This window comes from Dasypus novemcinctus, chromosome 5 (assembly GCF_030445035.2).
Source record: "Dasypus novemcinctus isolate mDasNov1 chromosome 5, mDasNov1.1.hap2, whole genome shotgun sequence".
Taxonomy (NCBI): Eukaryota; Metazoa; Chordata; class Mammalia; order Cingulata; family Dasypodidae; genus Dasypus; species Dasypus novemcinctus.
In genome coordinates this window covers 132,888,388-132,914,207 of record NC_080677.1, presented here as the reverse complement: position 1 = coordinate 132,914,207, position 25,820 = coordinate 132,888,388, and the positions used below count along the sequence as shown (strand labels likewise).

At 37.5% G+C, this 25,820-nt stretch overlaps 1 protein-coding gene across 12 annotated transcripts in view; it reads left to right on the top strand.

The window, feature by feature from the left end:
* The window catches only part of KMT2C (lysine methyltransferase 2C), a 357,676-nt gene extending 338,440 nt beyond the window's left edge, over positions 1 to 19,236 (top strand). For 10 of the 12 annotated variants that reach the window (XM_071215365.1, XM_058298034.2, XM_071215363.1 and 7 more), the window contains 8 exons: positions 711 to 1,830; positions 3,890 to 4,026; positions 6,219 to 6,361; positions 6,635 to 6,803; positions 14,286 to 14,402; positions 14,819 to 14,892; positions 15,186 to 15,294; positions 17,222 to 19,236. In XM_071215365.1, coding sequence (XP_071071466.1) covers positions 711 to 1,830; positions 3,890 to 4,026; positions 6,219 to 6,361; positions 6,635 to 6,803; positions 14,286 to 14,402; positions 14,819 to 14,892; positions 15,186 to 15,294; positions 17,222 to 17,314 — 1,962 coding nt within the window. In that variant the 3' untranslated portion in view covers positions 17,315 to 19,236. The remainder of the gene's footprint in view (positions 1 to 710; positions 1,831 to 3,889; positions 4,027 to 6,218; positions 6,362 to 6,634; positions 6,804 to 14,285; positions 14,403 to 14,818; positions 14,893 to 15,185; positions 15,295 to 17,221) is intronic. The other 2 variants (XM_071215360.1, XM_071215359.1) reach the window with 1 other exon arrangement.
* The last annotated feature ends 6,584 nt before the right edge of the window (positions 19,237 to 25,820 follow it).

The following is a 25,820-nucleotide window of genomic DNA, read 5'->3' as shown; positions in this document are numbered from 1 at the left end:
TATGAGGCTTACCTTTTTTCAGATACCTTATAGGGTCAGAGGGTATAAGGAGAGAGGAACCTGTGAGTTTGGTGTTTATTAGTTTGTCATACCCTGTACCTGAAGAGAACTTTAGAGCTTCTCTCTCAGCCCAAATATTTCAGCTACTACATCAGAAAAGAGGAACTTCAGAGAGAAGTTAAATATGATTTGTTTGCAGGCAGGGAATTCCTGCCCCTTCATATTTATGCCAATTAGTTAAGTCTCTGATTAATAGGAATTTCAGAGAGTGGGGATAAGTGTGTAGGGGATTATATTCTGAAATTCTTACTTTATAGAAAACAGTTTCATTGTACAAATTAAAATAGCTCCTCTGACAGCATTGATTTTCCTGTCTTTATTTTATTTAGAAAGGGAGGTGTCCCACAAAGGTTTAAGAACAGAATATTCTACAGGGTTATGGTTTTACCGAAAAGGCATGGAAAGGATCTACACATATTCATTCCACTTTCATCAGTACTCTTGTCAATACTTAAACATCTTAGATATTCAATGTTGACCTCTGCTGTGCTTTTGAAATCTCACCACTTTTTCATTGACCCTTTTCCCTTTTCCCTGGAGTCACATACCTTGTTAAATGCTTAAGATTGTTTGGCTTCTTGCTTTAATAAGAATTGCTTTTAAGGATTATGAATTTCTCTTTTTGTGTGTGCTTTCTTTTTATTGCCCAGGAATCCATTTCTTCGTTGCCACAGTCACCTATAAAAGAGACACCTTCCAGAGCATTTCATCAGTACAGTAACAACATTTCCACTTTAGATGTACATTGTCTCCCGCAGCTTCAGGAAAAAGTTTCTCCCCCTACGTCACCTCCCATCACTTTTCCTCCTGCTTTCGAAGCAGCCAAAGTAGAGGCAAAGCCAGATGAACTTAAGGTAACAGTCAAGTTAAAGCCTCGGCTAAGAACTGTACACGGTGGCTTTGATGATTGTAGGCCTTTAAATAAAAAATGGAGAGGAATGAAATGGAAGAAATGGAGCATCCATATTGTAATCCCCAAGGGAACATTCAAACCACCTTGTGAAGATGAAATAGATGAATTTCTAAAGAAATTGGGCACCTCCCTTAAACCTGATCCTGTGCCCAAGGATTATAGAAAATGTTGCTTTTGTCATGAAGAAGGTGATGGATTGACAGATGGACCAGCAAGGCTACTCAACCTTGACTTAGATCTGTGGGTCCATTTGAACTGTGCCCTGTGGTCCACCGAGGTCTATGAGACCCAGGCTGGTGCCTTAATAAATGTGGAACTAGCACTGAGGAGAGGCCTGCAAATGAAATGTGTCTTCTGTCATAAAATGGGTGCCACCAGTGGATGTCACAGATTTCGATGCACCAACATTTATCACTTTACTTGCGCCATTAAAGCACAATGCATGTTTTTTAAGGACAAAACTATGCTTTGTCCCATGCACAAACCAAAGGGAATTCATGAGCAAGAGTTAAGTTATTTTGCAGTCTTCAGGCGAGTATATGTTCAACGGGATGAAGTGCGACAGATTGCTAGCATTGTGCAACGAGGTGAACGTGACCACACCTTTCGTGTTGGAAGCCTCATCTTCCATACAATTGGTCAGCTGCTTCCACAACAAATGCAAGCATTCCATTCTCCTAAAGCACTCTTCCCTGTTGGTTATGAAGCCAGCCGGTTGTACTGGAGCACACGATATGCCAATAGGCGCTGTTGCTATCTGTGCTCCATTGAGGAGAAGGATGGGCGTCCAGTGTTCGTGATTAGGATTGTGGAACAAGGCCATGAAGATCTGGTCTTAAGTGACACTTCACCTAAAGGTAAGAACTGCCATTAATATTCTCTTCAGAAATATGCTGTGATACTGAGCTAATAAATGTTTTATGTTATTATTTCCAAGTTTCTTCTCATGTTCATTTCATATTTTAAGAGATGTGGATTTTTCACCATGTAAACATGTGTAGATGCTTATTCTAATTCAGAAGTTCAAGTCAATGTACATTTGAAAATAGAGTTTATAAAATAAATAATTCTGAGAACAATTTGTAGGTTAAGCTTGCCCATCATTTACCTTGGGGCCCTTCTTGTTCTTAATGGTGTTTCTGGAAGGCAGGAATCATATATAAAGCATATTATGTACATTGATCTCAGGAACATCAGATATTAAATAATTTTGGAGCTGGAAATTAGACACTTCATTTTTTTTTTTTTAAAGATTTATTTATTTAATTCCCCCCCTCCCCCAGTTGTCTTGGGGCTCCCCTACGTGGGGGACACCCCTGCGTGGCAGGGCACTCCTTGCGCGCATCAGCACTGCGCATGGGCCAGCTCCACATGGGTCAAGGAGGCCTGGGGTTTGAACCGCAGACCTCCCATGTGGTAGACGGATGCCGTAACCACTGGGCCAAGTCTGTTTCCCGACCTTCAGGATTATGCCTGGATAGTCATTTTTTTAAAATAAAATTTATTTAAATATTCATATGTGAACATACATAAGCAGTATATAGTAAAAGTTGTGAACTTATGAAACAACATGTGTATTATCATACAGGGCTCCTATATGTCACTCTACCACCAACTCCATGCATTGCTGTGAAACATTTGTTACAAATGATGCAAGAGCATTCTCAAAATATTACTACTTTCTGTAGCCCATGTATTAGTCAGCCAAAGGGGTACTGATGTAAAATATCAGAAACCGGCTGGTTTTTATAAAGGGTATTTATTTGGGGTAGGAGCTTAAAGATACCAGGCCATAAGCATAAGTTATTTCCCTCACCACAGTCTCTTTTCACGTATTGAAGCAAGATGGCTGCCAACGTCTGCCAGGGTTCCTCTTGGGTTCAGGTCCTCTGTTTTCTACACGAGGTGAGCTGTAGACTGTGAGGCACTCTAGGCGTTGCCTCTCTCCACAGGGTCAGCTGTGAACTATCAGGCAAATGGCTCTCTCGCCCGGGGCTTCTGCCATGTCTAAGGAGCCGTCTTGGTTCTCTTGTCTCGGGTCCTCTCTTCCTGGGGCTTGCTTCTCTTCCCTCTGGGAGCTTACTTTCTGGGGCTTCAGCTTAAGACTTTAGCATCAAACTCCAACATCAAAAACCCTCCACTCTGTCCTTTTCCATGCCTTTTATCTGTGAGTCCCCACTCACCAAGGGGTGGGGACTCAACACCCTAATGACGTGGCCCAATCAAAGCCGCAATCATAACTCATCACACCCAAGTACAGACCAGATTACAAACACAATCCAATATATATTTTTGGGATTCATAACCATATCAACTGCTACAGCCCATATCTTAAATTTGGTGTAAGCTACCCAATTATTAACACCCATATTAGTTATTCATGAGAGAGGATGTTCTCAACATTGGTTCTGTTAACCACAGTCTGTCTTCCACCACTGGCTTCCCTATGTTAAACAGTCCCATGCTTTGTACAGTCTATTCTGAGTGCACACTCATGGCTCTCATTTTCATCACAGAGCTGTGCTATCATCACCTGAGTGAATTTTAGAACATTTTCATTATTCCAAAAGGAAAAATCCCCTACCCTGTTATACCTCCAAATTGTTGCCCCTTAGGATTAAAATAATGTCATTTCAAAATGTAGCATGAACTTCCTTTTGCACTTTTATTGCTTAATTTCCTAATACATTATTTTCCCAAAATTTTCATAAGCCTTTAAAATATAGTGCTGCCATTTAATAAGCACATGTTACCAGGTTGGTACGATTACTACACAAAAGATTTTATTTGGAAATAGGTAAGTCTTTGTAAGTGGTTGTTCTTTATTTTTCTCTTGTTTTATAGTGCATCCTGTTTTTCTCTTTGCTTAGCTAAGAAAAAAATTTGTCATAAAAATTATTTATTGTGCATATATAGGTGTTTGGGATAAAATTTTGGAACCTGTGGCATGTGTGAGAAAAAAATCTGAAATGCTCCAGCTTTTTCCAGCATATTTAAAAGGAGAAGATCTGTTTGGCTTAACCGTCTCTGCAGTGGCACGAATAGCAGAATCAGTGAGTGTTTTGATCAAGATTTGAAATCAAAATTGATTTTTGCATTGCGTATATTTTTTTCTTAATGTGACCACTTTAACACATGTTGTAATATTCGTGATACTTTGCATGTAGTAAATTTGTCTGTCTGTCTTAAAAAAAACACAAAGAATTCCCAGTTAATTGGGAGATCTCAGTAAATGTTGAAGTTTATTCAGTGAGGTGGTTAGCAAACTTCAGGTTCTCTGCAGGGCTGAGGACAAACAGCAGTGTTTTGTCCCCTCCTTATACTGGACTGGTGGGGGTCTCCTCCCCCCTTTTGCTTTCTAAAGTTCTCTTGCACTTAGGAATGTTGGTGTGCCTGTTCTGATTCCTGGGTGTGTATAGCCACTCTCCTATCCTCTTCCCAGGGGCAGTCACAGAATGCAGGTGAATTGCGGGAATACTCATGTCTTCCCTGGCATCTCTTTGCCAAAACAGTTATAAGCATGCTTGGCAAGGGGTCTAATTGAACCGTATCCACAATACTTTTGTGGGGTTTTTGTGTTTTTTTTAAGATTTATTTATTTCTTCCTCTTCCCCCCAACCCCCCACTCCCCCGGCCTTGCTGTCTGCTCTCTGTGTCCATTTCCTGAGTGCTCTTCTGTGTCTGCTTGTCCTCTCTCTAGGCAGCACCAGGAATTTTCATTAGGTAGCTCCAGGAACTGATCCTCGGACCTTCCATAGTGGTGGAGGGAGGTGATCATTCTCTTGCACCACCTCAGTTCCCTTGTCTCCTGTGTCTCTTTTTGTTGCATCATCTTGCTGTGCCAGCACTCCGCACGGACCAGCTTGCCTTCACCAGGATGCCCCAGGAATCAAACCCTGGACCTCCTATATGGTAGATGGGAGCCCAATCACTTGAGCCACATCTGCTTCCCACACACAATATTTTTTTTTTTAATATTTATTTATTATTATTATTATTTTTTAATTACATTAAAAAAAATATATGAGGTCCCATTCAACCCCACCGCCCCCGCCCCCCACTCCCCCCACAGCAACACTCTCTCCCATCATCGTGTTACATCCATTGCACCTGGTAAGTTCATCTCTGAACATCACTGCACCCCATAGTCAATGGTCCACATCATAGCCCAGACTCTCTCACGTTCCATCCAGTGGGCCCTGGGGGGATCTACAGTGTCCCGTAATTGTCCGTGAAGCACTATCCAGGACAACTCCACGTCCCGAAAACGCCTCCACATCTCATCTCTTCCTCCCGTTCCCCACACCCAGCAGCCCCCATGGCTACCGTTCCCACACCCATTCCACATTTTCTCTGACACACACAATATTTTTGAAAAGCAAATGATTATAAAGTTAGTGGTTTCAAGAATAAATAAAATTATGTAAAAGTTGATGTGGCTCAAGCAGTTGGGCACATGCCTACCACAAGGGAGGTTCCAGGTTTGGTTCCCAGTGCCTCCTAAAGAAGACAATCAAGACAGTGAGCTGACTCAATGAGCTGGCACAGGGAGCTGACACAATGAAGAGACACAACAAGGAAACACAATGAGAGAAACAACAAGCGAAGCAGAGGTGGCTCAAGCGATTGAGTGCCTTCCTCCCACAGAGGAGGTCCCAGGTTTAGTTCCTTGTGCCTCCTAAAAAAAAGAAGATGAGTACATAACAGACAGATGCAGAGAGCAGACAGCTAGCACAAACAACAAGAGGGTGGTGAGAAATAAAGAAATAAATCTTTTGTAAAAAAATTTATTGTTCAAGTAAACCTTAAGTCACCACTGATACTCCCAGGGCATTCAAAGTGATACCTCATCACATCTAGTCTAACGGAAAGTGGTGAGAAATGATCAAGAAAGTAAACTATATGAATGATTTTAAACTATACCCAGGTGAAAGAACTAAGTTGTGTATTTCACTCCTCATGTTTATGAATGTTGGAATAATCAGATCCTAAAATCACATAGGCGGCTTGGGCATTGGTTGATGTGGGCTTGTTCTATGAGTTAATCTTTTCCTTCAAGGAATATTTGCTAAGTTCGGCTTTGAAATTGAATTGGGATACTAAAATATATCTATGTATAAGCTGATTATATTAACATAGATAAAAAATTCAAAGATCATTTTCATTATTGGAAAAATGTTTGCAAGTCGTTTCAAAAACTTTGAGTTCAGTCATAACGAGTGAACTTCTTTCTATTCCTTTTCAGCTACCTGGGGTTGAAGCATGTGAAAACTATACCTTCCGATATGGTCGAAATCCTCTCATGGAACTTCCTCTTGCCGTGAACCCCACAGGTTGTGCCCGATCTGAACCTAAAATGAGTACCCATGTCAAGAGGTTTGTGTTAAGGTATTTTGTTTTAACTTCACATAGTACAGCCCAGGGTTTCTAGGCTTATTAGTGGTTTTTTTTGTGCTTGATTTGTCTGCTGCTTATAAACCCTGTTGTCTCTGGCTGTGTATGTGCATGACTAAATCAGAGAAATTGCTGTTTTGTCTCTGCTAGGTAGCTTTCAATGTATGTTCTGTCAATAAGAATTTGAATCACACGGTCTTTGGCATTATTCAGAGATATCTTCAGTTTTCCTTGTATTTTTTCCTGTTGATGTGCCATCGTCTGCAGGCCTCACACCTTGAACAGCACCAGCACCTCAAAATCATTTCAGAGCACAGTCACTGGAGAACTGAACGCGCCTTATAGTAAACAGTTCGTCCATTCCAAGTCATCTCAATACCGGAAAATGAAGACTGAATGGAAATCCAATGTGTATCTAGCCCGGTCTCGGATTCAGGTAAGAAGGAAATATTTTGGGAAAAGAAGGGACAGGATGGAATCAAGAAGTCTGAAGATTCTGATATCAAATATGTGAAAAATTATTTTGCATGTCTACAGGAATAGAATCACAATTTAAAATTCATATATTTCTGTATCAAATCTTGTCAGTTTATAACCCACTTGTAATTCACTATCCAATCTTAGAGCATGGTTCTTTACCTTTGATATCTACATCTTTGAATATTAATGAGACCTCACAAGGGAGCAGGTAGTCTCATATTTTTGCACACACTGGATATGTGGAGGAAGTGTTTCAAGCACTTGTGAAGTGAAAGAAAATATAATTTAACTTGTCTCATCAGCTTGTCGAAAAAAATAATTCCTGAAAGTGTTCCAGTTATCTTTTAGAATCCTTCATTTCATGAAATCATTGCATATTTTCTAGTGGGTGGATGGTGGAATGCCTTACAGATAAAGCCATCCATAGGTGAGGCATTTAAATTTATTCCTGTGGCTCATACTTCCTGAACTGCAGGTCTGAATATCCAAAAACCTACTCAGCAGCTCACTTTCCCCTTGGGTGTCCCAGAATGGAATTATAAAGCTCTCTCCCATACCAAACTACTTCAGTCCCTAAGCCTGATCTTCCTCCAGACTCTCCTTATCACTAAGTGATACCATCATCTATGTAGTCACGTAAGTTAACTTCAGATCCAAAGCATTATACAGTTCTGTTAATTTTTTTTTCTTTCTTAAAAGTTCTCTCAAATCTCCTCTCAGACTCCACTATCCCTATTTCCACCTTCATCTATCTCCACTAATGCAAGAGTCTCCTGACTATCTCTTCCCATTCAGTACCTATACAGAGCCAAATGTAAACTCTTCAAAATATAAATCTGATCAGTATTACATTGCCTGGCTCATTCAGATTCTTGTTCCCTTAATGTAACCTTTTTGCCACCCTTCTTGGAAGTTTTTGGGATCATCACTTTATCCTCAATATTTTGGCATTTCACCAAAATGTACCTGAGTTAGGGTCTTTGTTTCCCAGCTGCTATAGCTAATACCACACAGTAAGTTGGCTTAAACAATAGGAATTTATAGGTGTACAGTTTGGAGGCTAAAAGGCTTGCCTCCTAATTAGCACTAAAGGTGCTGAAAAAGTAGCATTAATTCTAAAAGACCACCTAATTTAAAAAGATAAAAATAATCAGACATATATATAAGTGGGGCTAAAGAGCATCAGAATACAAGGTAAAAGGTAATATTGGTATTTTTTTAAACTCTTAAGTACTCTGGAGACCAGAGAAAAGAAATTTGTTTTGTTGGAAAAAAATCTTTATATATTTGCAGAGCACTAATTTAACTTGCTTATCAGTTTATCGAAATAGCATAGCTAAGATAGTACATAAAATACTGAAGGAAATTGTGATATTATATACAGAATAGGTGTAATACTCTGATATATTTCAGTGTTTTGGGCATAAGATAGAAAAGTATTTGCAAAGTAATTGTTATTTCTAAATCCTTTACTCTTTGTGTATAACCTAAGAGCTCCCCAGAATTTTTAAGTACCTGTAGGACACCTGGAACTCAGAGCTAAAGCAAACTAGCTCTAAAGGTGAATTCTAAAAGGCTTGCTTCCTTCCAGGTTGGTAGCATTCTGGCTCGTAGGCATTCCTTGGGTTCCTTGGCTTACCTGTCACATGGCAATGTCTTCTCCTTTCTCTTCTGGGCTCCCACTGACTTCCAGTTCCTCACCATGGCTTTCTCTGTCTGTATTTGAATTTCTTCTGCTTTAAGACACCAGTAATCTGGATTAAGGCCCAACCTCATTCACTCTGGCCTCATTGTGACTAAAGTAATATCTTCAAGATGTCCTATTTACAATGGTTTCACACTCACAGGAATGCAAATCAAGACCAAGAACATGTCTGAGTTGAGGTACATCATTAAGTCTACCACAACTTGAATCTTTTTTAAATGTATTGCTCTCTTTACTTGATAAACTTTTTCAAACTGGAGCCTTGTGACCTGAAAAATGTTTTTTGTATTAATTCTTTTGTGAATTCCTCCCATCTGTTTTCTTTTATTTGAACCTTTAGACAAAGACTGGACTGCTGAGATGTGTGCATCTTGAAAGTGTGGGTCTCAGGTTGGAAGCATTAGCATCACCTGGGACCTTTAAAAATGCATATTTGGGGGACCCAGCACAGACTTACTGAATCCAACTCAGGAGGGAGTGCTTTCAGATGATTCTGATGCATTCCAAAGAAAACTTTCTTACATCAATCCCCCCCTTTTTTTCCCTCTCCACCTATTTTTGTTTCTTTGTTTTTTTTCCTCAGACTTCTCTAATTTAACTGCTAATTTTTCTTTTACATTTTAAAAAATCAGATAAAAGTCCCTTCTTTTGATCTTTACTTGATATCTTGTTTTCACATTGTGACTACAAGACCTTCATCTCTGGATGCTGTCACCTCAAGAATGAACGTCTCTGATTCTGTAGGGCAAATTAGTGTTCTGTCCCTTCTCCTTTCTCCTCTTGCTAAATCAGCAACTTTTCCATTTAAAATGTTTTGAGATAGGAACAGGAGGATCCACTCCTGTTCCTAAGTGTTGGTTTGATTTCTTACTGTGATTTTAGTGGGGTCTTAATTCTGTGTTCAATCTGTGATCTTTAACCTGAAGCATTTTTTGAGAGTAGATTTATTTTTCCTCTTATTCTTTTCTCCATCCATCCTGTCACCCTCCCTTGCAGGTCATTGTTCTTAAGAATGTATATACATATATGTACATATATAAAAATGAATCCTATACACTTTTCTGCATCTTTTCTCCCACACACTCAAAGAGATCAATTAGCGTAGCTTTAGCCCATTCTTTTTAATTCAACTTGATAGTCCTTGATTTTGATGAACTGTAGTTACTTAAACCATTCTTCTACTAATGAGAATTTATTTTTTGTTTACAATTTGTCTCACATCAAATAGTATTGCCATCAATATCTTATGTAAATAACATTATGTATTAATAGTTTCCCTCTCATGGGATATATTTTTATTTTATATCAAACAGATTCTCCCCATCAAAACACATCTTTCTATCCAGGTCTTATTTATTTCCTTCAACAAAATTTCTAGTTTTCTTCAAATAGATGCTATTCCTATGATTAAAATATATTCCTAATTATTTCTCTATTTTTCCTCTTCATTTGAGATAAAATTTTTTCATTTCCAGTTTCTCTGTGCTAATTGTTAGTCAAGAAGAGGTACTTGCCTAATACTTACCTTATGTGTACTTAACTTACTAAAGTCTTTAAGTTTCTTGATTTTCTACATCGACCACAATATCAGCAAAAGAGAAATTTCTTTTTTACCTCTCTTTTTTCAGTGTTTGTTGTTTTTCTTGTTTACTTTGTTAGCTAGAACTTCTAAGATAATGTTAAATAATAATGATGCTAGAGCACAGCCTTTCCTCATTCCTGATTTTAATTGTTACACCATTTAGTATGTTTGCTGTTCGTTTTTTAATCAAACTTCTTGTTATCTATGTATTTCACTTAGAACTTAGCAACCATTCCTAATAAACTTTTTTAATGCCTTTCCAGTACCCATTAATATCATGTGCTCTTTTCCCCCACTGTAATTCTCATTGATGTAATGGATGTTAAAATCAGCCTTGTATTTCTGAAATAAACCATTCTTGGATGTTTGTATTCTTCTGAAAATTTTCTGGATTCTACTCACTACTATTTCATTTAGAAAAAATATATATGTATTCTAAATCAGATTTTTTCTGATTTGTCTTTGTCAAATATTTGGTTTATGCTGACTTTGTAAAATGAATCAGGGACATTTCCATCTTTCTGGATTGATTAATATTGGAGTCATCTGTTCTTCAAAGGAACACAAAATTTAACATTATACATGCCTGTTATTACTGCTGTTTTAATGGAGCTCTCTGACCTTTCTCCTCTCTTTCATAATTGGTTTCTTCAGGTTGTCTACTGCTTACATCAGATTTTAAGAATAGCATTTTCAAATTTGTTGTCATACAATTTGTATTTCTTTTATTCTTTTATCTAAAGTTATAATTTCTCTTCATTCTCATACTTATTTTAGCTCCTTTTTAAAGTTGTCAGGGATTTCTCGATGATCAAGTACATTTTCGATTTTTCTAGAATGTTCCATGAATATATATTTATTAAAACAAGTTTTATACAGTATATACACATGCATGCACAAAACATACTTCAGGTCTTTTATGTCTATATTTTTTGTCTTGTAGGTCTGACCAATTCTGAGAAATATTAAAATTTCCAACAAATTATTTCTAATAGATTTTATAAACTTAGCTGTTAAGAATGTGTGACTATTACTTTTATAAATTGTGCCCCTTATTAATATATAATTTCCCTTTTTCTTCTAGACTTAATTTTATTCTTGTCTTGATATTGTTTCATTTGCCTGATCTTTTTTTAAAATGGAAATTTTCAAATGCACACAGAAGCAAAGAAAATAATACAAAAGTATATGTCCATCTATAACAATCCCCAGTTACAGAGATTTTCTCATTTTGCATTTCCACATATAAAAGGGCATGTTTTCCATAGGCCTTCCAATAAAATATGGTAAATTTCAAAGTTTTCTTTTTGTTGTTGTTTTGTTTTTTAATCTAATAGGTGAAAAACCTTCATTACCTCTGTTAGTTTGACTTGACATTCTTTATCATGTGCGGTTTCTTTTATGAGCAAGACCGAGTATCTTTTACACAAGTCAAGAGCCATTTGCTTTCCATTTTCTGTAAACTTCTCTTCCTTTCTCTAGTCTATGAATAAGGTTGTATTGGTCTTTTCAGATCTCTTTTTTTAAGAGGAATATTAACCCTTTATATAAGATGAATTGTAAATATTTTTTCCTGTTTGTTATCTGTCTTTAATTGGCTTTGGTATTGTGGTATTTCAGTTTATTTTTATTTTGCTCTAATACAGGGGTTCTTAAGGGGTCCATGAGCTTGAATTGAAATTCAAAAAACCATTATTCTTGTGGGGATGTGTTGGTGTGGGTGTGATATATTTATTAAATAATGCACTTCTCTGCACCTCCTCAACTTTCATACTTCTAATTGCTTTCTCTTATCTACTTATCTTAGCTAATACCTTTAATACTGTGATAAATATTGCATAGATTCTTGTGATTTTAGCAAAAAAACATTTATTGTTTCTCTAAAGAAAGGAAATACTGGCTTTTGAAATCGCCCCTTTTAACTCCAGTATTTCTTCTTTTCTGTTTTAAGTGCAATCCACATATAGCCGTGTCTTATTTTTAAACCCTATAGCCTGTCTTTTGATGGAAGCATTCATTCCATTCATCTTACTTTGATAAATATTGTTTGATTTACATTGTTCTTTTTCCTTAATTTTGCTGGTTTAATTAGGTTGCTGTTTATTCCTTCTTTTTCCTCTTGTTAATTAGAAGTTTTATACTTTCCTATTAATGATTATTTTCTCTTTCTCTGCTTTTATACTTATGTATTTCTCATTATTGAATATCACATTCCAGTTATTTCCCATAGCAGGATGCTTTATCCCCCTTTTACCTCTCTTTTGTCTTTAAACTCTCTAGAATATGTACTTATCCTTCTCCCTTGCCAACTTCTTTTTTTTTTTTTTTTAAAGATTTATTTATTTATTTAATTCCCCCCTCCCCCGGTTGTCTGTTCTCTGTGTCTATTTGCTGCGTCTTGTTTCTTTGTCCGCTTCTTTTGTCATCAGCGGCATTGGAAGTGTGGGCGGCGCCATTCCTGGCAGGCTACACTTTCTTTCACGCTGGGCGGCTCTCCTTGCGGGGCACACTCCTTGCGCATGGGGCTCCCCTACGCGGGGGACACCCCTGCGTGGCAGGGCACTCCTTGCACGCATCAGCACTGCGCATGGGCCAGCTCCACACGGGTCAAGGAGGCCCGGGGTTTGAACCGCGGACCTCCCATGTGGCAGACGGACGCCCTAACCACTGGGCCAAGTCCATTTCCCCTCCCTTGCCAACTTCTAAATTTTGCTAAGATGTACTGTTTTTACGTATGTACTATTAAAATTTCCCTTATAATATGCCCTTCCTATTTCAAAAGCCCCATGTGTAACAGGAGTTCACAGTGAATGGGACAAGGGCAACATTTGGGTTGTTTGTCAGGCAAATGTTATTTAAGCTATATAACTCTGAAAATGCCCAAAAAAGAAAATAGTAACCAAGTGCTAAAACATCACCAGGAACATCACATTCCTAAATGGGGCATTACCATTTGTGATACTAAGTGACATCAAGGAGAATCTAAGTTGCTATACTTCTAAAGCAGCAGCAGTGTATTTCTCATACACACAAGAAATGAAGACCATTTGTGGCTTAGACTTGAACCATAACCGAAGCCATTTACCCCTGCCATTCATTTTCTGCTTTGCCGTTGTCCTAAGCATAATTATGCTGAGAAAATTTTTTGCAGTAATAAAATGTCACACTTATATATGTATACCAGAAGGTGCTGAAATACCCAAAATGTGAAAATTTTCAGGTATGTTTTGGTTTGTTCAACACTGAGTCATTTCTGGAGTTGAACAGATAAAATTTTCTAACATACTGAAATCTCTGCCATTTGCCTTCCTGCTGTATGGTTCAAGCTGGTGCTTGATGAGGACTGCATCTGGGTATAATTCTCCATGTATACATAATATTCTTTACTTTTCCACTAATACCTTCTGGTCAATTTTAGTTGAAAATGAGGAAACCCAAATTGTACCCTAAAAATACAAATGCTCTTTCATGGAAACTATCCATGTTTTTTCCAGTATATAATTTCTCCACAATTTGTGTTGCTAAAAATTTAAAATGGTGCATATAGTATGTGATTTGCCTTCCCCAAGAATTTTGTTTCCAACTTGCCTCTTAATTAGGGTAAATTTAAACTTAGCCTGTTTTTTTTTTTTAATATTTTTGCCCTAGCTTCTAAGAAGCTTATAGCCAAATATGAATGCTATTTGTATATAATAATCCTTTATAGTTAGCCTTATCTCTGTTTTATTAAATTTATTGTCATGCCAGTCTTTTAGAATGGCCTGAAGTAAATGCCAGAGGCCATTATCTTCTTTGGTGGGATCTCAGCATGGAATATAAGAGAGCCTCATAAAAATGTGGGTAGCCAGTCAACATTACTTGGCTCATCTCACGTTCATACCATAGTCAAAGTTTGATAGATAAACCCTAAAAATTTAGTGTTTTTTAAAGACATTAAAAACGTGATTTGTGACAGCATATATTTAAGTATAAATATTGGCTAGTTAAAAATTTCAGAATATTACCTATTCAAAAAAAAAAAATTGAGTTTATGTGAAACCCGAAATATGATTTTAGATAAGGCCCAACGGAAATTGATACCTTTGTATGAAAAAGAGAATGCAGATTTGTTATTGTGTTGAAAGCTCATATACACTTTTTTCCCACCTCAGGGACTGGGCCTTTATGCTGCTAGAGACATTGAGAAGCACACCATGGTCATTGAATATATTGGGACTATCATTCGAAATGAAGTAGCAAACAGAAAAGAGAAACTCTATGAGTCTCAGGTAACTTATTGGTCCATGTTCTTTCTTGTGCCATCTGCACATCCTGAAAAGGCAGGGCCAGATTTGATCATCATGTTCAATTTTGAGCAAAAACTATCTGGACAGTCTTATCTTTTTATCTTTCCATTAATGTGGAATTGGTGTTATCATCTTCATAAATATAACTATAGATTAATTAACCTCGTTTCACAACCAACCAATCAGTTGATTGTTTCACATTCATATAATTTTCACATCTGCCTGTAGTTAGTATAATATTCACAGTGAGTGTGATTAGCGTGCATTTCATTTCAGTTTCTACCTCGACTTCCTGGCGTGGATATGAACATGGAGAGTAGTTTCTGACCTATGCTGATGGTTTTTTTTTTTGTGTTTTTTTTTTTTTGAGAGCTAGTAAAAAGTATTTTGTCTTCCAGAACCGCGGCGTATACATGTTCCGCATGGATAATGACCATGTTATTGATGCAACACTTACAGGAGGGCCTGCAAGGTGAGAACAAAAAAAAAGGAATCTGATAACGTAATTCTTTTGCTTGATGGAGTAAATGGTAGTGGACAGAAGATTGAAACGGGGGAAGTGCTCACTACGGCCTTTCAATGATTAAAAGTTACTGGATAATTGTTTTGAAAATAATTTTTACTTAAAATTGTGTATTCATACTTGTCCTATTATTGGGCAAATAGAACTATATAATTAGGAAAAAAGCTTCCTCTATAATTGAAGTTTTTTTAAACCTTCTTCCAGTTTTACAATTAATAGTTTTCTGAAATGGTGGCTTGCAGATATATCAACCATTCATGTGCACCTAATTGTGTGGCTGAAGTGGTGACTTTTGAAAGAGGACACAAAATTATCATCAGCTCCAATCGGAGAATCCAGAAAGGAGAAGAGGTGAGAGTCTGAGGGATTGTGTCTGCTATGTTGTTCCTATCCCTGGTTTATGGTAGTATACTCCTTTAAACAGAGCATTTTGGCATCTTATATTTTACCATTTAGGCATTCAGGTTACCAACTTCTTCCACATGACAGCTTTTAAAAGTAGTTAATGTCAACTCCCCCCTCCCTTGTTTTCTGTTACACAAATTAAACACCCCATATCACTCATGGCAGCATTTTCATGTCTTTGATCCTTCCTTACACCATCAACCTGAACACTATTTGGCAATATCTCTCTCTTTAAAGATGATGCATGTAATCAAACTGATATTTGAAGAATATCATGGAATTGTTGCCTCTGGTGGTCTCCAGTGACATAGCTTATGTGAGATCACTCTAAGGCTTTGAGCCAGATTGCTCATATTCACACTTATGGTCAATATAATCTTATAGATTTTCACATCAATAGATTTTCAGAGTTTGAGTATTTTGGTTTTTTTAAATGCTGCATGCAGGGCTTGGCATTTGTCTCTTCAGTCTCACCAGAGACAAACTTTGGTTCAGCATTTCAACTGTTGAGATTGTTATTAGTCTTGGTTGTTTCATTTACATTTCCCAAATTGATCAGCATTTCTTCATCTAAGTGCCCTAGTTTTGAAATTGGAGTTTATTGGAATGCTTTCACCACAGTAATATTGGTTTCTGTGGGAAATTTCTCTGCCTTTTTGAGGATGAGAAGCCCAAGTGTCTTTACTTTGTTGGAGCTGCCCCCTCTACCCCCACCCCCACCCCAGCCCTTCTTGAATGTAGCTGTGTGATTATACTTGTATTTTTCCATCTTTTTGGAAACTCCTTTTTAAAAACCAAGAATATGGGTCTGACTAGACCCAGAACCCATTGCACATCTTAGAGTAACTTGAAAATATGTGAAATCCCAACACAGTGCCCAGTGAAGAACAGGATGTTTTGTAATATAGCAGTTATGGCAGCATTGAAGACAGACAGACCCAGGTGAGCTCAGGTCCCTCTGCCTCTTACTGAGTATTCTTGAGTAAGTCATATAACCTCTCTGAGCATCCCATTTTATTTTCCATAAAATAGAGAAAATAATTCCTTCACAAGCTCCAATAATAACTCAGCAAATATCTAATAAAAGGTAATATTATCATTACTCAAGAGGAGCTACTCATAAATATTGACTTATTTCTCTTCTTTGGAGAAATCTTTCCAAATACTACCCTAGAATGTTAGAAGAGACATTAGAGATTATTAGTCCTCCCCTTCATTTTATAGTGTAAAACTACTCAAGGTTAGGGATTCAAGAAAAGCTAGTTGGGGGAAGAGGAGTGAGGCATGTACCGTAGAAATCATGCACACTTCTGTTTACCTTGGGAACAAGGTTGGTCTGAAATGTTAATAAGACATTTAAAGAAGATATCCTTTAAATATTCCTTTAAGCCAGCAAAGATGCAAGAAGACAGACATTAGCTGCTAAGGGCAATTCATCTCTAGCCAAACTTGTGTGTCCCAGCCAGCTAATGAGTTGGGGAAGCCTTGCAGTGGGAGAGTGGCAGAGGTTGGGAGTGGCAGGCCTCATCCTACCCGAAGCAGTGGGTGTATCATCTGATTCTCCCAGTCCACTCTGAGGGACAGTGCTGTGAGGAGTTGTAGAAATGAAGTCTTCTCCAGCCAGCCCACCCTTTCTGAAATCTGGTTTGTCTTAAAAATTGTTGCTTCTGATTTCCTCTGTCCCTTGGTGATCCCTAGGTTAAATATAGCTCTGTTAGTTTATTCCTTTATGAGGTTCCCACCTCAACAAGTCAGGTCTTCCCTTAATTTATGTCTATTTTGTATGCTGGCTTTGAATACTAGGGAGATCGAGGAAGGAAATTCCTTCCTTTCCTTTCTGTCCTCTCTTATGCTGTTTCTTTGTTATGGGCAGCTTTGCTATGACTATAAGTTTGACTTTGAAGATGACCAGCACAAGATTCCATGTCACTGTGGAGCTGTTAACTGCCGGAAATGGATGAACTGAAATGCATTCCTTGCTATCTCAGCAGGCGGCTTGTCCCTAGGAAGAAATGATTCAACACATCATTTGAATTTTGCAGACAGAAAGATATTTTTGTTTTCTGTTTTAGGACTTTTTGAAAAATAGCTTCTGGGAGTTCTGATACCCTCAGTCCTTTAGGTTAAAGAAGCACCAGGAGAAAGCTAACTGAAGCAACTTTCCTGAAGTTGCTGAGGTTAAACAGAATTACAGAATGGTCCAGCACTTTTGCTTTTTTTCCTTCGTTTTGTTTTTTTTCCTTTGTTTTGTTTTTTTGGGTGGGCTTTGTTTTGTTTTGTTTAAATCTCACTAAGGAGAAACTTTTACTGGGGCAAAGAGCCGATGGCTGCCCTGCCCCATGGCAGGGGCCTTCCTATGAATGTAAGACTGAAATCACCAGCGAAAGGGAGATGTCCAAAGTGCTGGCCACAGCCTTATTTGAAAAAGGGGCAGGCCCTCTAATTTAAAGAAGTTTTTTTTTTAATAAAGTAGACACCACTGAACAAGGAATGTACTGAATTGACTTCCTTAGGGATAGAGCTAAGGGATAATAACTTGCACTAAAATACATTTAAATACTTGATTCCATGAGTCAGTTTATTGTAGTTTTTGATTTCTGTAAAATAAGAGAAACTTTTTGTATTTATTATTGAATAAGTGAATGAAGCTATTTTTAAATAAAAGTTAGAAGAAAGCCAAGCTGCTGCTGTTACCTGCAGAACTAACAAACCCTGTTACTTTGTATAAATATGTAAATATTTTGAGAAAAAACAGTATAAAAATAGTTATTGACCAAATGCTACCAGGCGCTGCAGCAGCTTGGGTGCTTATAAAATGTCCATAGGGATGTTACAATATAATTTTGTTATTAAATATGCCATTATAATTATGTAATAACCAAAATTTCAACCTAGAGTGTTTGGGGTTTTTTGAAACTATGGTCTATTAGTACTTAATTGTTTTATACACCTTCCTTCTGATAGAGTGTATGCTATGGCTACAACTTTTATAGCTGTTTTGGTAATTTAAACTAATTTTTTTCATATTATATTGTTGCATCCCTACTTCTTCAGTCAGGTTTTTTTGTGCTTACAATTTGTGATAACTGTGAATAACTGCTTAAAAAATACACCCAAATGGAGGCTGAATTTTTTTCTTCAGCAAAAATAGTTCTGATTAGAACTTTGTTTCAGGCCACAAAGAATCATGTAAACATAATAGGATCATGTAGCAGGAACTTAAATCTAACTCTTAGCCTTCTATTTAACACAAAATATTGAAGAGAAAAAAAAAAAGGAGAGACGTGATTATGTTTGCAGCTGCAGGACTCCGGCAATAGGGTTTTGGAAGATGTAATTTTAAAATGTGTTTGTATGAACTGTTTGTTTACATTTCTTTAATAATAATGGGAAAAAAAACACTGTTTTGTGTTTGCTTGTAGAAACTTAATCAGCATTTTGAACCAGGCTAGCTTTTTATTTTGTACTTAAAATTCTGGTACTGACACTTCACAGGCTAAGTATAAAATGAAGTTTTTTGTGTGCACAATTAAAGTGGACTGTAAACTGTTGGTATATTCAGTGATACAGTTCTAAACTTGTAATGTATATGGCATGATGTATTTTTATCTTACAGAATAAATCAATTGTATATATTTTTCTCTCGATAAATAGCTGTATGAAATTTGTTTCTTGAATATTTTTCTTCTCTTGTACAATATTCTGACATCCTACCAGTATTTGTCCTACCGGGTTTTTGTTTTGTTTTGTTTTCTGTTCTGTATAATAGTATCTAATGTTGGCAAAAATTGAATTTTTTGAAGTATACAGAGTGTTATGGGTTTTGGAATTTGTGGACACAGATTTAGAAGATCACCATTTACAAATAAAATATTTTACATCTATAAAGGTTGCCTTGAGTTTCTCTGTTAGTATTAATAGTTTCCGCATGCTTTAATTGGAGCTCTTAAATCTATAATTGCTTAAAAGTCACTGACAGTCTGGCTTATCTTCCAGCATTACTAGAGTGTTGATGGAATCAAGTTGGTTTTTTTTGTGTTTTTTTTTCCAAATAAATTTTTTAGACATAGGTTTATAATTCATTCCAACCGGAGACCCTCTCTTCTCTGCAGCTAAATAGAGAAGGGGACTTCTGTGTTTTCCAGGGTCAAATTTAAAAATATTCTTGGTGCTTGTTCCATTGTTTAAAGTCTAGTTTTGTTTAATTTTTAAATATAATCTGATTTTTATTTAGTAATTTATATACAACCTAATTTTTTATTTTAATAAGTTATATATAACTTAAAATTTCCCCCTTTCAGGTGTTTTATTCTGGGGTGTTAAATTCACAATGTGTCCATTACCACAACTTTTCCATCACCTGCAACAGAAATTCTGTACCAAATAAGATTTTAACTCCCCTTCCATAGCCATCCACTGCCACTGGTACCTTGTGTCCTAGTTTCTGACTTTTAAGAATTTCCTTATTCTAAGGTTCTTATCAGATCATCATATAATTTTTCATTTTGTGTCTGGCTTAATTCACTCAGCATGAGGTCTTCAAGGTTCATCCAAATTTTAGCATGTATCAGAAACTCATTTCAGGGAAGCAGATATGACTCGAGATTGAGCTCCTGCCTACCACACAGGAGGTCTGTGGTTCAGTTCCTGGTGTCTCCTAAAGAAGGACAGCAAGCTGGCGTAGCGGGCAGGAGCAGAAAGCTGACACAGTAAGATGACTCAACAAGAGACACAAGAAGAAAAACATAAGCGATACAACAAAGCAGGGAACGGAAGTGGCTTAGCGATTAGGTGCCTCCGTCCCACATTGGAGGTCCTGGATTCGGTTCCTGATGCCTCCTAAAGACACAGAGAAGATGAAGATACAGCAAGTGCAAACGAGGGGGTGGGGGGAAATAAAATAAATCTTTTAAAAAAACTCATTTTATAACTGAATAATATTCCATTTTATGTATATACCATAAACTGCTAATCCATTCATGTGCTGGTGGACGCTTGGGCTGCTTCCATCTCTTGGCTATGATAAACAATGCCACTATGGCCATAAGTGTGCAAATAAGTCCCTGCTTTAAATTCCTTTGTGTATATACCCAGAAGTGGGATTGCTGGGTCATAGGGTAATTCTATATTTAATTTTCTAAGAAACTGCCCATGGTGGTCTGAAACTTAATGTACCCCAGGAAATCATGTTCTTAAGGTAATCCATTCCTGTAGGTATAAACTTATTTGAAGTAGGGTCTCTTGATTAGGTTACTTGAGTGAAGGCATGGTGCAGGATTGGTCTTAATCCATTTACTGGAGTCCTTTGTTATAAAAATGAAATTCATACAGAGAGAGCCACAGAAGCAAGACCCTGAAAGCAATGAAAACTGGAAGAGAAGGGCAATTCCAGCTGATGCCACAACATGCCTTCCCGTGTGACAGCAGAGTTCAGGATGGCTGACAGTCTTCAGGAAGAACACAACACCTTGATGATGCCGGGATTTGGACATTTCACAACCTCAAAACTGTAAGCCTGTAAGCTAATAAATTCCCATTGTTAAAAACTAATCCATTTATGGTATCTGCTTTCAGAAGCTTAGCAAACTAAAACAATACCAAACTGTTTTCCACGGTGGCTTTACCATTTTATTTTCCCACCAACAATGAATGAGTGTTCCTGTTTCTCTACATCCTCTTCAACACTTGTGTTCTGTTTTTAAAATTGTCATCATTCTAGTGGGTATAAAGTGGTATCTCATAGTTTTGATTTGCATTTCCCTGATGGCCATTCATTTATCTTCTTTAGAGGAAATGCCTAAAGTCTATTGACCATTTTTTAATTGGTTTGTTTGACTTTTTGTTGTTGAGGATTTCCTTATGGATTCTGAATTTTAAACCCTTATCAGATAATGTGGTTTCCTTTTTTTTTTTTTTTACCACTCTGGAAGTTGTCCTTTTACTTTCATGATGAAGTCCTTTTCACAAAAGTTTTTCATTTTGATTAGGTCCCATTTATCTGTTGTTTCTTTTGTTGCTTGTTTATGGTTTAAAGTCTTAAGAAACCACTGCCTAAAACAAGATCCTGGAGGTGCTTCTCTAAGTTTTCTTCTAGGACTTTTATAGTCCTGGTTGTTTTATTTATTAGCTCTTTCATCCATTTTGAGTTAATTTTTGTATATGGTGTTCTTTTGCATAAGGATATCCAGTTCTCGCAACAGCACTTGTCAGAGAGACTATTCGTTCCCAATTGAGTTGACTTGGCACCTTGTTGAATCAGTTGATCATTAAGGTGAGATTTCTGAACTGTTCGATTTCATTGGTCTATATGTCTATCCTTGTGCCAGTACCATGCTGTTTTGACCACTGAAAGTTTATAATAAGTTTTAAAGTTGAGAAATACGAGTCCTCCAACCTTGTTCTTCTTTTTCAAGATAGCTTTGGCTATTCAGGGTTCCTTACCCTTCCAAATAAATTTGATGATTGGCTTTTCCATTTCTGTAAAGACAATTTTAGAATTTTGATTGGGATTGTTTTGAACCTGTCAATCATTTGGGGTAGAAATACCATTTTGGCAATATTTAGTCTTCCAATCCATGAATATGGAATGTTCTTCCATTTGTTTTGTTCTTTGAATTCTTTTAGCAATATTTTGTAGATTTCCATGTATAATGCCTTTATACTCTTGGTTAAATTTTTCCTAGATATTCTAGTTGCTATTGTAAATGGATTTTTTTTCCTTCATTTCCCCCTCAGATTATTTATTACTATATAAAACACTACTTAGTTATGTGTGTTTTTTTTTTTTCTCTCCCCTTACACCCCCCCTCCCCCAAGTTGTCTGCTCTCTGTATCCATTCACTATGTGTTTCTGTGTCCCCTTGTATTCTTGTCAGCGGCACCGGGAATCTGTGTCTCTTTTTGTTGTGTCATCTTGCTGCATCAGCTCTCCATGTGTGCGGCGCCACTCCTGGGCAGGCTGGACTCTCTTTCACGCAGGGTGCTCTCCTTGCACGTAGGGTCCCCTACACAGGGGACACCTCTGCATGGCAGGGCACTTCTTGCACACATCAGCACTGTGCATGGGCCAGCTCATCACATGGGTCAGGAGGCCCTGGGTTTGAACCCTGGACGTCTCATGTAGTAGGAGGACACTGTCCGTTGAGCCAAGTCCACTTCCCTGTGTGTTGATCTTGTATCCCACCACTTTACTGAATTCGTTTAACTCTAGTAGCTTTGTTGTATATGTTTCAGGACTTTATATAGATAGGATAATGTCATCTGAAAATAAAAGTTTTCCTTCTTCCTTTCCAATCTGGATGTTTTTTATTTCTTTTTCTTGCCTAAATGCTCCGTCTAGAATGTCCAGTACAATGCTGAATAACACTGGTTAACAATGAACATCCTAGTCTTGTTTCATATCTTCAAGGGAAAACTTGTCTTTTGTAGATCTTTCTATAGAGTACCATGTCTGTGGGTTTTTCATATATGCCCTTTATCATGTAGAGGAAGTTTCCTTCTATTCCTAGTTTACTAAGCATTTTTATCAAGGAAGAGTGCTGGATTTTGTCAAATGCCTTTTCTGTGCCAATCACGATGATCATATGGTTTTTTCCCTCTCTATTCTGTTAATGTGGTGATTACATTAATTGATTTTTATATGTCGAACCACCCTTGTTTGTATACCTGAGATAAACCCACTTGATCCTGGTGTAAAATTCTATTACTGTGCTTTTGGAATTGGTCTGCTTGTATTTTGTTGAGGATTTTTTTTTTTAATCAATATTCATAAGAGATTTTAGGAAGTAATTTTCTGTTCTTTTAGTATGTTTACCTGTTTTGGTATTAAGGTTGAGACCATGATGTTAGTCTCACAGAATAAGTTAGGTAGTGTTCCTCCTCTTTAACTTTTGGAAGAGTTTGAACATGATTGGTGTTAAGTCTTCTTGAAATGTTTGGTAGAATTCACCTGTGAAGCCATTTGGTCTTGGGCTTTACTTTGGAGCATTTTTTGGTTGTGGTTGTTTTTTGTTTTTTAAAGATTTTATTCATTGATTTCTCCTCACCCCCTTGTTTGCACTTGCTGTGTCTGTTCACCTTCCTTCTTTCTTTAGGAAGCACTGGGAACTGAACCCAGGACCTCTGATATGGGAGGGAGGCACCTAATCGATTAAGCTTCCTCTTTGAGGTGCTTTGTTGTGTCTGTCATTTTGTTTTTTAATATATGTGTGTCTCTTCTTGCATCACCTTGCCACGTCTGCCTGACGCATCAACTTGCTGTCTTGCTTATTCTCTTTAGGAGACACCGGGAACGTCTACTCCCTGCTTTCTTGTCTCTCATGTGTTTCCTCTTGTCTCTCGTTGCATCAGCTTGCCATACCTGCCCGTCACGCCAGCTTGCTGTCTTCTTTAGAAGGCACAGGGAACCAAACCCAGGACTTCCCATGTGGTAGGCAAGAGCTCAATTGTGTGAGCCACATCTGCTTCCCTGGAGGTTTTTGATTACAGATTTAATCTCTTTACTTGTAACTGGTCTGCTGAAGTCTTCTATTTTTTCTGGAATCAGCATCATTTGTTTCTAGGAACTTGTCCATTCCATCTAGGTTGTCTAATTTATTAGCATACAGTTGTTCATTGTATCCTCTTATGGTCAGTTATGTCCCACTTTCATTTATGATTTTAATTATTTTGCAACCTTTCTCTTTTTTTACTTGTCAGTTTAGCTAAAGGTTTTTCAATTTTATGGGTTTTTTCAAAGAACCAACTGTTGGTCTTTTAATGTTCTCTATTGTTTTGGTTCTTTTTTTTTTTCAAGTCTCTATTTATATTCAAATCTTTGTTGTTTCTTTCCTTCTGCTCATGTTGTTTTTAGTTTGCTGTTCTTTTTCTAGTTCCTATCAGAATGCAGTTAGGTCTTTGATTTGAGCTCTTCCTTCTTTTAATATAAGCATTTAGGGTTCTACATTCCTTCTGAACACTGCCTTTGCTGTGTCTGGTAAGTTTTGATATATTGTATTCTCATTTTCATGTCTTAAAATATTTACTGATTTCCCTTGTGGTTTCTTCTTTGACCCACTGATTTATATTTAATATTATGTTGTTTAACTTCATATATTCGTGGACTTCCCAGTTTTCCACCTGTCACTGATTTCTAGGTTCATTCCATTGTGATCAGAGGAGATGCTTGCATAATTTCAATCTTTTTATATTTTTTTGAGACTAGTGTTTGTGACCTAACATGTGGTCTGTCCTGGAGAAAGAGCCATGTGCACATGAGAAGAATGTGTGTCATCATGTTTTGAGGTGCAATGTTTTGTATGTCTGTTACATCAAATTCATTTATCGTATTATACAAGTTCTCTGCTTTCTTACTGATACTCTGTCTAGATGTTATGTTTATTGATGAAAGAGTGGTACATTGTCTCTCACCATTGCTGTGGAGGTAGGTATCTTGTTTCTCCCTTCACTTTTGTCAGTGTTTGCCTTGTGTGTTTTTGGGCACTTTATATATAAATATTTATAGCTGTTAATTCTTTTTTTTTTTTTTAAGATTTATTTTTTATTTATTCTTTCTCTACCCCCCCCCCCCCCGCCCTGTTGTCTGCTCTCTGTGTCCATTCACTGTGTGTTCTTCTCTGTCCACTTGTATTCTTGTCAGTGGCACTGGGAATCTCTGTCTCTTTTTGTTGCATCATCTTGCTGTGTCAGCTCTCCATGTGTGCAGTGCCACTCCTGGGCAGGGCTTTTTTTGTGCAGGGCAGCTTTTAGCTTTCCTTGCGTGGTGCACTCCTTGCGTGTGGGGCTCCCCTACATGGCACTCCTTGCGCGCATCAGCACTGCGCATGGGCTAGCTCACCACACAGGCCAGGAGGCCCTGGGTTTGAACCCTGGACCTCCTATATGGTAGGTAGATGCTCTATCAGTTGAGCCAAATCCACTTCCCTGTCATTAATTCTTGGTGGATTAACTTTTATTAACATGTAGTGTTCTTTGTCTTTTGTAACAATTTACTTATCTATTTTGTCTGATATTAGTATAGCTACCTCAATTCTCTTGGTTACTATTTGCTTGGATTATCTTTTTCCATCCTTTTACTTTCATCCTATTAATGTCTTTTGAATCTAAAGTGAGTCACTTGTAACAACATATAGATTGTACTAATTTATCTGTACTGCCAATCTGTGTCTTTTAAAAAAAATTTTTAATTATTTTTAAAGATTTATTTCTCTCCCCCTTCTCCCCCATTGTCTGCTCTTTGTGTTCATTCACTGTGTGTGCTTCTGCGTCCGCTTGCATTATCCCGGCGGCACTGAGAAACTGCATCTCTTTTTTTGTTGCGGCATCTTGCTGCATCAGCTCTCCATGTTTGCAGCTCCACTCCTGGGCAGGCTGCACTTTTTTCACATGGGGTGGCTCTCCTTACGGGGTGCACTCCTTGCTCGTGGGGCTCCCCATGCGTGGCACGGCACTCCTTGCGCACATCAGCACTGTGC